At 36.5% G+C, this 12,855-nt stretch overlaps 1 protein-coding gene across 2 annotated transcripts; it reads right to left on the reverse strand.

Annotated features, from left to right (window-relative positions):
• Positions 1–733: 733 nt before the first annotated feature.
• Positions 734–6,682, reverse strand: LOC149182847 (large ribosomal subunit protein eL28z-like). Of its 2 annotated transcripts, none has more exons than XM_089416966.1 (4): positions 6,505–6,682; positions 6,228–6,380; positions 5,834–5,997; positions 734–1,123 (listed from the first exon to the last, which is right to left on the reverse strand). In XM_089416966.1, exons 2-4 carry the CDS (start codon positions 6,373–6,375, stop codon positions 989–991), a joined length of 447 nt encoding a protein of 148 aa, XP_089273092.1. In that variant the 5' UTR covers positions 6,376–6,380; positions 6,505–6,682; the 3' UTR covers positions 734–988. The 2 variants fall into 2 exon arrangements, with proteins under 2 accessions (XP_089273092.1, XP_089273091.1); XM_089416965.1 differs by having other exon boundaries at positions 6,496–6,679.
• Between the last annotated feature and the right edge of the window lie 6,173 nt (positions 6,683–12,855).

Below are 12,855 nucleotides of genomic sequence, written 5' to 3' on the forward strand. Positions count from 1 at the left end.
TAAAGGATTCCCCAGTGAATTTGGCCCATGTTCAGAAAACAAAAACAAACAGTAAATGGATCACATAACCAATCAATTTGAATGTAAAATTCCTCCTCTCAACTCAGTAAAGAAATAAAAATACGCTTTAACATATTTGTTATCCAAAAGACCATTTGTATACTTTGCTACATTTATAAGCAGATTTGTGAATTTAAACCCCTTTTAGCATGCCCAAGAATGATTCAACTTACAGAGCTTTAAAAAGTGCTCATTTTGATATAGTACTCCCAAATACACATTTAGAAATATTTCCCCAGAGCTTGGTATATACTGGAACTATGCTTGCAAACCCATCCTTTCCTGGTTTTCAAAGTTTAAATTTTCCACAGTTACCTCCATATATAGATATCACTTAGCAACTTTTTGCAGTGCAATGGAGTAGTGTCAAACAAAGTAATATAACGAATCAATTTGCAAGCCAACTCAATACGCAAAACAAAATGACTGCCCATTCCAGTCCCCCTCAAATTCTTATAAATATAGTTTGAAAGATTAGCCTTTCAAATAACCAATCTTGTCTTTCACTTTCAACTGATCAATCCATATCTTGCTAAAAGCTTCCTAATTTCTAGTTATAATATTCTAGAACCTAGAATAACAAGATTAAAGAAGAAACACCAAAAAAAATATATCATACAATTCATTTATAAACCTTTTGTTCATCGGTAAGTTCAATTAGCACCTTCTAATATGCCAGTAAATTTTTTGAATTCTATTAACTTGATAAATTTTTGACACATTAACCAAATGTAATAAAATGTTTCTAATTGCTCAACTCTTCCATCTCAGGAAAGCATACTGAAAATAACTTACCATCTCTTCCTAGTACCAAAAAAATTGTGATGCTTGCAACCACAGAATGCTCAAACCAAAACTATACTGAAAAACAGTTCCAAGGGTATTGCCTTCAAGGCAAAACATACTTAATATTAATTCAACTATTCCCTCATTTCCTAATAGCCTTTTTCCCCTTTGATTTTTTCTTTCCACCAGCCTTTGCCACACGCAGACTTTTATGCACAGCACTAAGCCTCGCAAGAGCTGCTTTCTTTAGGTCACGCCGATAATAGTTCTCGTCAACCTAGGAAAAGAGTTTTGTACCATAAAATTAGTGTCAAGAAAGTACATCAATAAATAACTACAGAAATTAAATTACAATTTTGCAATCTAGAACAAGAAATCAAAAACCATCAACACAAAAGCATTCCCTTGTACACTTTAAGGGAACTGCTTTAGTGCATAAACGGAAGTAAAAGCTACTCAACATCACATCTACTTCAATGGGATTTGAAGTACCATGAATGACTCAAAAACTTCCATGAATTCCCAAATAGAGAAAAGACAGACAATTGGACAGCCGTTACGGGATTGCCGACAATGAAATTGGCTGTCTGAGAAGTGATATACATTTTGAAAAGGTGAATGTTGGCAAAACACCTGCAGCAATCCCAACAGCACTACTTACCCCATCATTTCAAATTATAACCATTTTTCTTGCCTGTTCTTTCTTGAACAATTAAATTCAGTGTAAATTTTTGGTCCTTCTATAGTGCAGTATGTTTTGCAAGAGATGCACATTTAGATCTTCAGGAATAATTAGCTATTGGAAATCAAGTTAAAATCCTATTTGGGCAGCAAAAGTATAGGTGCAAAAATATATAAAACAAAATATTGGGAAGCTAATAAGCTGCTGGGCAAGCAAAGAGTCATTGAGGACCATGCCCGTGCCTCAATTAAGATAATGCTAGCAGAAATTTCATAGTTGAACATAGTGATCATGAAATGTGAAGCCAGTATGCAGCTGAAGACTCAATTCAAGCAGAGATGAAGTTACAGTACACAATAAAAAATAAATAAAGACAATAATAGTCAGTTCATACTGTGAGACAGAAATAAGATATGTTTCTTAGAGCTTAATTTATCTTATTCTTCAGCCTGCATTTCGGCCGGAAACACGTCCCAGATGGCCTTGAATCACGTTTCTGGCCATATGGGCTTGTTCCCGGGATGGAAACGCATCCATACAGCCAGAAACACATTTCAAGGCCATTTGTGGCCCAATATATGGCGCTTTCCACTTAAAATTGTCTTTCTTGTTTTTTTATTTCTTTTCACCATTTTACTTCAATATTTTGTGATTAAATTAATTCCTAGATGTTTGTAGACGTTTCTCTCAAGTTATAAAAAGAAGCTCACCTCATTCCCTCATCACACAAATTAAGCAAGTCATTTCACTCGGAAAGGGATGATTTTAGCAAGGAGAAAATAGAAAGAGAGCAGTGATTTCAGCCAAGGCAATTTTAGCAGTAAGCAAATGAAATTTCGACAGCAAGCAAGAGAGATTTTACAAGCAGATTCAGAGAGGAGAGTTTCCAATTATAGCATTCTTGGTTTTTGGTGCAGCTACAGCCATCTCTCTGCTATTTTGTGTCATTTTGGAGTAACTTCAGCTACAGCAAACTAATTTCGGTGAGAAGCATTCATTTTCTTAGTTCTTTTCCACTATTTCTTGTAATTTTTTAGGGCTTATTCTTCCAATAATGTTAAAAACTTTTTTTCTTTACATGTTTGTTTTTTAAATTTTTTTTGCAGCAAAGGTTTCCAACCAAGGTGCGGTTCAGCACCCAAGCCCAACAAGAGGGATAAGTATTACCCTTTATGGAGGCATATTCAGAAGCTTTCAAGATGTGAATGTGGTGGCTCATGGGAATGGCGATGTAATCTTTGCAGTAATTCGTATAAACACTCCTACCCAAGAGTGAAGGCGCATTTTTTTGCATGGAGGGCAGGGGGTTGTAGGTTGCCCAAAAATAGCAGACCCAATGGTGAGGAGGCCATATCAGAGATGAGCAAGATGAGGCTGATCAACTTGAAAGAGAGCAGAACTGCAAAATTTGTGAATGTCCAAGGGAGAGAAAACGCTGATTTGAGAGTGGCTAAGTACATCTTTGTGTGTGGTATCCTGCCATTCATTGTTGTTCGATCTCCTTATTGACAAGTTATGATAAGGACAGTTAACAAAGGGGGCCAACTATAAAAAAAAATCAGAACTGAATTTCTCAGAAATGAGAAGGAGCTTTGTGGAGGATATCTTATCACCGATTTAGTAGCGTTGGGGTTAGCATAGTCTCAGATGGATGGACAGATACAAAGCATAGCCCACTTCACCAAAAGGAGCAGTGTTTTTAAAGGCCGAATACTACTCAAGAGAGGTAAAAGATGCACAATTCATTGCTTATATTTTCATAAAATCTATTGAACAAATAGGACCTAACAGGGTGGTGCATGTTATCATGGATAATGTGCACCAGCTTGCAAAGTTGCAGGTTTAATTATCGAGGGAAGGTATGACCACATATTTTGGACACCCTGCATTTACCATAATATGAATTTATCTTTAGAGGAGATCAACAATAAAGTCTTGTGGATAAAGGAACTCACAAGGAAAGGAAGGGAGATCGCTAAACATTACCAACCACCACCAATCTCAAGCAATATTTCAAGAGTACTCCAAATTAGAGTTTTTGAAAGTTGTTGAGAACAGATATGCCTCAAACTACCTAATGTTGTGCTTCCTTGTTGAGGTCAAGCAACCATTGGTTTCTATGGTGGTAAGTCAACTTTGGGCTCAGTAAAGGCAAGCATATGCAGAGTGGGGATATATGGTGTGTAGATTGGGACTTAATGAAGAGTGGTGGAACAAGATAGATTTCTTGCTAAAGTTCACAACCCCTACATTTGATCTTATTTGAAATGCTGACATAGACCAATATTTCTTAGGAGAGGTATATGATGGCATGGATACCATGGTTGAGAAAACTATGGAATTCATTTCACAAGAGTCTCCTCAGCTTTTATTTGTGATGTTCATTTTGTTGATTTAGTTAAGAAAATCATTGTTGATATGTGAAACAATTTCAACACTCCATTGCACTTTAGCACATGCCCTAAACCCAAGATTTTATGATGAAGAGATTATTGCTCAAAGCAATGGAAAGAGAAAGGCACCCCATAGGGGTAGAGAGGTGGCTAACGGGGTTTAAGAAGCCCTTTTGAAAATGTTATCAGCTCATATACAGAAGGAGGTGACGATAGAATTTGCCAATTTTACTACAAGATTAGATGATTATCCAGATAAATCAGCTTTGGAGGAGAGAAGCACCATGAGTCCAATTAGATAGCGGATTTATCATGGAGCAAATGTTGTAAATTTGCAAAACCTTGCAATTCGTGTTAGTGGCAAGCTCTTCATCAACAAAAAAGAAATTGAGCGCCTATGGTTTTATTCATTCTATGAAGCACAACAGGTTGGGTTCACAAAAAGCAAAGGATCTTGTTTATGTGCACTCCAACCTTCGCCTTGCATCTTGTAGGGGTCCTAGAATATAGCAGTGATCCTCTAAAGAATGGGATGTGGACCAAAAACTCTTGATTTGAGCTCTCTTGTTCCCTTGGATATTGAGGACCACAAACCTACAAGTGGAATTGGCTCATCATCTTCTTTTGCTTCAACATCCATTGTTGAGCATGCTTCTTTTTCTACTTTTGTCGAGGATTATGATGATGAGGATGAAGACTATTAGTCTTTATTGTTTATTAGATTGAGCACATGTTTTATTTCTATGTATGTTCATTGTCCACAGTTTGATACTTGACACTTGTTGTAGCATTGCACTTGCAGCCTAATATATATATATATATATATATATATATATATATATTATCCTTGTTCATCAAGGCTGTTTTGGATATTACTACATTCATTATGTGATTATTCAGTATGTTTCATCATCATGTGTATTTAAATACTTATAGTTTATGCAATGGCATTTGACAATGTAATTTAATAATGTATCATGTAAGATTTATGATTGCACATAACATTTATGTCAAAACATATATATATATATATATAAACAGAGGAATGTGACCCCCCAAAAATTTGGAAGTGAAGAAATGCAGGGGGTCACATTTCCTTATACCCATTTCAGAAACTCGTCCCAGCTTACCCGTTAGCCTTAAAGTTTTGAGTTCAGCGTTAATTCTTTGATCCTTGAAAAAGTGCGTGAATATGATTTTACCAAAATGCACATGTAGATCTTTGAGGAATAGCTGAATATTAGAAGTCAAGTGAAATCATAAGAGTTTAGGGCAAAAATAAAGGTACAAAAAAATAGAAAACACAAAATTAGGAAGCTACTACGCTGCTGCACAAGAAAAAGGTCATAGGGGACCAAATCCATGCCTCAGCCATGTTAAGGCTGTCAGAGATTTCAAAGTTGAAAATAGTGATCATAAAGATTGAAGACAGTAGGGAGCTGCAGGCTCAGTTCTCGAGAGATGGACTTGCAGTAAGTGGAGAGATCAAACTGATATAGCACCAATAGGGGCTTCATATAATGGTGAAGACGACAGAATTAAGCGGTCAACTCTACACTCCAGGGTTCCATTTTTACTGACGTCTGCTAGCGTGAATCGCAACAGTTAAAAAGATGTGTGGCTAGCTGCCTGTCCTGGCCAATGTTGGCAAAATAAATGCCACACAAACCCACAATTTCAACTAAGAAAAGTCTGTGTTATTCACTTAGGCCCCAACCTTGGGCCATGTTTCTCAAAGCAAAGGTCTGATGAAAAACTGGAAATGTCATGTCCTAGCATATTTCCCGTAGAAAAATATTTATACGCTGATTCTTAAATAGTGAAATTGCAATTAATGCACCAGAAAATTTTAACATTGATGACAGCTATGTTTTAAAAAAATCCTATTTCAGCAAGTTTTTAAGAGAAATACCTGGTTTATGACAGCCTTGGCCATTTTGCGGAACTCTTTCTTCAGAACTGATCTATGGACAGAATCCGCAGGCTTGTTCAGCTTCTTTGTCTTCGTTGTTGCAAGCACAACTGCCAGATCTTCGCCAGCAGGTGTAATAGAAACGGTCTTGTCATTCGCCAGACCTGCAGAAAAATACAATCAGGGGGGATCCAAAATACTGGGCAGAGTTCATAACAATCTAAGTACCAAACCCTGGTGATTTGTTTATTTTTTTCTTTTGTGTACCATCTGCCTTTTCGTTTCTCAGATACCAGACCACCGATCCAGACCGTAGATAGACGTTCTCAAAGGCGAATGAGCAGTCTAATACATACCCATGAACTTTGACAGAAACACAAAGGAGGAGCCATACCTGAATACTTGTATGAGTGCAAGTTGTAAAGATTGTTAGGCTCTCTGCTAAACTGAACCTTGGCGCTGCTGTTGCCGTTCTGTCTCACGAGGAAACAGTTGTTCTTCTTCACGATCTCCCATAACAGCTGCCCTGGTAAGGTTGCCATCTTGTCTACAAATTACACAAGTTACCCCGGTTGTATCACTCCACGAGAAGGGGCAAGATAGAAACCATTCGAGCGAAAAACACAACCATGCATTGAAAAAAACCAGTAGAAACAAGGTACCTTGCTCACCAGCGGTGCTCTGCTATACCGTCGACTCCTCACCTGCAAGCGAAAAAACAATAGAGGAGAACCTTGGCTTCACAACGTCAAACCCTAGATAAAGGAAGGGAATATGGAAATCCCCTTAAAACCCTAAATATGCTCGAAAACCCTAATCCAAGTGCGTAGAATTTTTGAAGTGTATAGGGTTGTGGTATGATAAGTTTCCAAGGTAAATGAGTCCCGAGGGTTTTCCTGTTTGTTTGTTTGAGAAATAAGATTGGTTTAAAAGGAGTTTAAAATGTTATTTTTTTACAAGTCTCTTCGAAAAGAGACTTGGTGTATGATCTTAAATCACAAACCTGCATTTAGAGGTTATACTTTGATAAATCTTATTGGTAGATATTTCCTTTTCCTATTTATAAAGATATTTTAAATTTTTCATAATATCAATGTATTTTTCAGTTATTTTTTAATAAATTATATTGGTAGATATTTCCTTTTCCTATCTATAAAGATATTTTAAATTTTAGACCTTGAGTATGTCCTAAAATTCTTTCTGTTCGTCTTCCTCAGATATAAGGAAACAGTTTAACGGCCCAAGATCCAAAGACATCTAGTAGGAGAGAAAGCCTACCCCCTTATGGACTACGGCGAGTTAGTCCAAGTGGCATGGTTTTCCTTAAACAACGATGATGAATCAGCCTGCATTCGCAGATAACAGCAAGAGATGGTTGTCCTCACTGTGGTTTGACAATTGAATTATGATAGGTTTGACCACTGAATTTTATATTTCATAATAACAATGTATTTTTCAATTTGGATGTGAAAGACACTTAGGATTACATATAATTGTGGTCTTAGTAATGTAGGTCTAAGTTTTTTAAAATTTCTAAACATTTGTGTAGTTGGGTTATACATGAGACAATGTTATTGTTGATCTGCTCGAATTATCTAATACATACATCTTATAGGTTGGACAAGATGTTTCGTGTCATTTTTTCTTAGAAATGAAGTTTCATGTGTTAGTTATGTGTTTCTCTTTGTCTTAAGTTATATACATCTTACATTGGTACCTAAGGTGATTATTTTGATTAATTTTATTGTAATGTTTTTTTCCTATATCTTAAAATAGATTGTGCGTTTTGGAGTGTAATATTGTAGAAAAAAATTAAAAATAGTTTGTTGGTAGATATTTTGAACTTCCTATATAAAGTTTTACAATCTTTGAGCTTTTTGTCTTTATTGCAAATATTAATGTTGCATTAGATACCATCTACAAAGTAGAAAAGTGGCTAAGAATCTTTGTAGAAAAAATTTTAAAAATAGTTTGTTGGTAGATATTTTGGACTTCGTATATAAAGTTTTACAATCTTTCAGCTTTTTACCTTTATTACAAATATTAATGTTGTATTAGATACCATCTACATCGTAGAAAAGTGGCTAAGAATCATTCTTCGTAGTTTTCCAAAATAAATTATCTAAAATTTGAAGTAGATAAAAAATTTAATGACAATTTGAAGTAAGCATTATAACAATGTTGGAGGTTCAAATATTAACTAGCTTTGTGAGGCCAGGCAGTAACTCTCCAAGGGCAGAAAAACTGATTGGTGTGTTTATTTCATAGGTATGTTATTGTTTTATACATTAAGAGTGATTGTTCAGTTCATCTTCCGATGACTGTTCACATTCCTCATTTATTTATGTTACAAATTCCCCAATCATGAAGATTAGGTGTCAACATTCCCCCCCTTAATCTGAAGGGATGTTAGTGAGTCTAAGCATCATTCTGAATCGTTCAAGCTTTTCCTTTCCAAGTGCTTTGGTGAAGATGTCTGCAACTTGCTCATTTGTGGAACAATGACGGAGATGGATTGTTTTGGCCTCAACATGATGTCGAATGAGATGATATTTAGTATTGATATGCTTTGTTCGATCATGGAACTTTGGATTCTTGGCCAACTTTATTGCAGAGGTGTTATCAATCATGAGTGGAGTTGATTGTACTTGTTTTACCTGCAAATCTTCAAGAATTTTCCTGAGCCACACAATTTCTTTCGTTGCTTCGGCTGCTGCCACGTATTCTGCTTCAGTTGTGGAATCTGCTGGAACTGATTGTTTGCGTGAACTCTAGGAGACAGCTCCTGATCCAAGACTCATAGCATATCCTGAAGAAGATACCCCAGTTTCTTTATCTCCATCGAAGTCTGAATCAGAGTATCCAATCAAGCTGAAGTCGTCCACCTGTGTATACTTGATTCCAAGGTCTTTAGTTCCCTTCAAGTACCTTAGAACTCTTTTTGCAGCAGACCAATGTCCCTCACAAGGCTTTTGCATGAACCTGGAGAGGATTCCAACAGTAAATGAAATGTCTGGTCTGGTAGTAGTGAGGTAGATGAGACTTCCTACAAGTTGTCTATACTTTGTTGCATCCTCAAATTTGTTTCCTTCAATAGATGTGAGCTTTAAGTTTTGTTCCATTGGAGTAGAAAGAGGATTGCACTCTGTCATGCCAAATCTGTTTAACAAATCTCCAATGTATTTCTTTTGAGAAAGAAATATGGATTTTGGATGTTGGGTTACTTCAATGCCAAGATAGTAATGAACATAGCCCAAATCAGTCATTTCAAAACTTTTCCCTAATTCCTTCTTTATGGATGCAATGTAGCTTTCATTGTTCCCTGTCATTAAAAGATCATCTACATATACCACAAGATACACAACTGTTTTGCCAACTTTCTTGACAAATAAAGTTGCATCATCAATATCAAAATGATTGAAGTTGAGTTTCAGAAGATGCTCAGTTAGTTTTTCATACCAGGCTCGCGGTGTTTGTTTGAGGCCATACAAGGACTTCACAAGTTTGCATACTTTATGTTCATGTCCTTTCACAGCAAATCCTTCAGGCTGGGACATAAAAACATTTTCTTTTAGATCTCCATTCAAGAATGCAGTTTTTGCATCCATTTGATGGACTTTCCAACCGTTCTGAGCAGCTAGTGCAAAGAGTGTCCGGATGGTGGCCCATTTTGCTGTGGGGGCAAAAGTTTCCTCATAATCGACCCCTTCCTTTGTGCAAAGCCTTTTGCCACAAGCCTAGCTTTGTGCTTGTCAAGTGAGCCATCAGCTTTGTACTTGTTCTTGTAGACCCACTTGCAGCCAATTGGTTTGGTTCCAAATGGAGGATCAACCAGCTTCCAAGTGCCATTCTTTATGAGGGCATCATACTCCTTTTTCATCGCTTCTTTCCATTCATCATGAGAAGCAGCTTCTTTGAAGGAAGTTGGTTCAAAATCTGTAGACAAGTTCAATTCACAATCATAAGTAACATCCATATCAACAGGTGAATTAGAGTCATCTACATCACCTCCATTTTGTCGGTTTGAATTTCTGGTTCCTGTTTTTCCAATTTCATCATGATGAACACTTTCAAGTGTCTTTGTCAGCCACTTTGGGGGACCTTTCTGAGATGGTCCAGGTTGCTCTGTTGATTGAGTTGGGACTGAATCAAGATTGAGTCTCCCAATTCTATCAATTACATCACTTAAAGCATCATCTGTTGTTGGAGTTTCATGCAGAGGAGATTGTTCTTTAGAAGAAGATTCCACATGTTGTTCTAGTATAGGAACCCCCCTTCAAGATGTGGAATCTGATTATCAAATTCTTGAAATGATTTCGTTTTTGCGAATCTATCCAAGCGATCAAGTTGTCGCTCAACAACATTGTCAGATTTGGATGATTCAAGAAAAATGACATCTCTAGATACAACAAACTTTTTATTTACTTCATCATAGAGGCGGTATGCTTTAGAGGTGTTTGAATACCCCAGGAAGATACACTTACGACTTCTAGCACCAAGTTTGTTTCTATGTACCTTTGGTATCAAAGCATAACAGGTGGAACCAAAGATCCTAAGATGTTTATCGAAGGAACATGTCCATGCCACAATTCATAAGGAGTCTTGTTTCTTATAGCATTAGATGGACATCTATTCTTTATATATGCAGCACATAGAACAGCATCAGCCCAAAACATTATCTTTACATTTTTGAAGAAAAGCATGGATTGTACCATATTCAAAATTGTTCTATTCATTCTTTCTGCTACACCATTCTGTTGGGGATTATAAGGTACAGTTGTTTGATGTTTGATCCCATGTTGGCGAAGATAGTTTTCAAATTCATTTGATGTATATTCTTTTCCATTATCAGTGCGAATAGACCCAATATGAGATTGTGCATCATTTTCAATCCATTTATGAAAATTCTTGAATGTTTGAAAAGCATCAGATTTGTTCTTCAATAAATAAACCCAACACATTCTGGTGTAATCATCAATAAATGTCACGATATATTTATTTCCATTTGCAGAAGGAACAGGCATTGGACCACATAAATCAGAATGAATGAGTTCAAGCTTCCTATGTGCTCTTGAATGTGAATCATGATAAGATTGTTTGCTATGCTTTCCTAGAATGCAAGCATCACATTGCTTATGTTTCCTAGGAATTGTAGACAAACCAGTAACACCATTTTTTTTCAATAAGCGGAGACTGTCATAGTTTAAATGTCCAAATCTAGCATGCCATAATAAACTTGATGGAAGTGTACCTTCTTCATGATGAGAAATATATGAGAAATGTTGTGCATGAGCAGAGGTTCCTTACAGTTTGAGAAGTCTTTCTTCTTCTATTCCCCTCATGACAAGTGAGTGGTCAGATGCTTTTCTTACCTCAAGCTTACCATCAAACATATGAATGGAGTGACCTTGCTGGCGGATGTGGACCAAGGACAGCAAGTTTCTCTTGAGCTGTGGGAGATATAGAACATGATCCAGAAGAAAGTCTGGAAGACCAGGCAGTTTAAGCCTGATTTTGCCAAGCCATGATGGCTTGATTTTTGACTGATCTGCAAAGTATATTGCTCCATCAACATTGTCAGTGAAATCTTCAAAAAAATATTTCCTATGAGTCATATGATAGGTTGCTCCTGAATCAAGCAACCAATCATTTTTCGAAGAAGCAAGTGAAGCATTAAACAAATCTTCATTTACTCCAATGTTACATTGTGCCTCAATATAGTGAGCGGATTCAGGTGCTTTACCTTTGTCTGTATCATCAGTTTTACCTTTCTGTTGGTTTCTTTTCTGCTCAATTTTGTCCCATGGTAGCTTGCATGTAGAAGCATCATGTGATCCATTTCGTTTGCAGCGAATGCAATGCAGATCTGCTTTTTCTCCTTGAGAATGTCTGCCCCCCCTGCCTCTGAAGTATCTTCCTCTTCCTCTTCGTCCACCTCTTCCTCTTGTAGAATCTTGAGCAGGATGCTTTTCTTTATGAGCAAGGCAAACAGTCTCTTCAGAAGATTCAGGGACTGTCTTCTTTCCAAAAGCTTTCTCTCTTTCAGCAAACTTTTTCATAAGAGAGTCAAAGGTTATATCTTTAAGATTTCCATTTGCTTGTAAAGACTCAAGATAATTGGAGTAAGTAGGATAGAGTGCCTTGAGAAAAGCAATAAGAGGGATATCCAGCTCAACCTTAGTGGATTTGATATCATGCTATTTTACTTCAAATGCAAGAGCAAGAGGATCATTATTTTTCAGTTCAAGAGTGAAGAGTTTAATCATGAGCTGAACAACTTCAAGTGCAGAATGTGAGTCATAGAGTTCTTTGAGCTTTTGTAAAGCTTCAAAGGCAGTTGAATATGATGAAATATGGCGACTTACTTCTTCATTTACAGATGCTGCGATTAATGCATATGCTTTGTTGTTCTTGTTATCCCAAATGACGAGCTCTTTGTCTGATGTAGGTTGTACTGGGTCATTGTCTCCTTCTCCGACACACACTCCCTTCCACAACTCATTGAAGATGAGGGTGTGTTTTATCATCCGGGACCATTCAGGATAGTTCTCCTTGCCAGTGAGAACTATTCCTACCATAGAGATGATTGAATGCATTCTGTAAAAAAAAACTTTTGCTGATAGAAAAGAATACTTCTGCCAGTGTACTCAAAAAAGCATTCTCAAAGGATTTCAAATCCACAATGTGACTCATATAAATCCATCATTGTATAAATTCACCTCACATAAACCTCATATAAGTTTTATATAAGTTCATCATATTAAAAAACTCCACCTTATAAATCTTATATATCTCATATGAATCCACCATATGAATCTCATATAAACTTCATATAAGTTTTATATAAATCCATATAAATCCACTATTATATATGCATATGGCATATGTCTCCTTTTAAAAACTCAATTACCAAGTGAGATGGTAATTTCAAATATAATGACAACCACAAAAAAAAGGATCATACGACTTATATTCAGCTCGTACGATGAAGATGAATAAATAACCAGCTCTCACCATAAATT

This window comes from Pinus tabuliformis, chromosome 3_2 (assembly GCF_031772625.1).
Source record: "Pinus tabuliformis cultivar Carrire ecotype Pingquan chromosome 3_2, CPIR1, whole genome shotgun sequence".
NCBI lineage: Eukaryota > Viridiplantae > Streptophyta > Pinopsida > Pinales > Pinaceae > Pinus > Pinus tabuliformis.

Excerpts from the sequence above, each read along its gene's own strand:
- LOC149182847 (XM_089416966.1), bottom strand. The coding sequence starts at position 6,375 with ATGGCAACCTTACCAGGGCAGCTGTTATGGGAGATCGTGAAGAAGAAC. Across the intron at positions 5,998-6,227 it reads GCACTCATACAAGTATTCAG|GTCTGGCGAATGACAAGACC; the intron begins GTATGGCTCCTC and ends ATTTTTCTGCAG. Across the intron at positions 1,124-5,833 it reads CCAAGGCTGTCATAAACCAG|GTTGACGAGAACTATTATCG; the intron begins GTATTTCTCTTA and ends CTCTTTTCCTAG.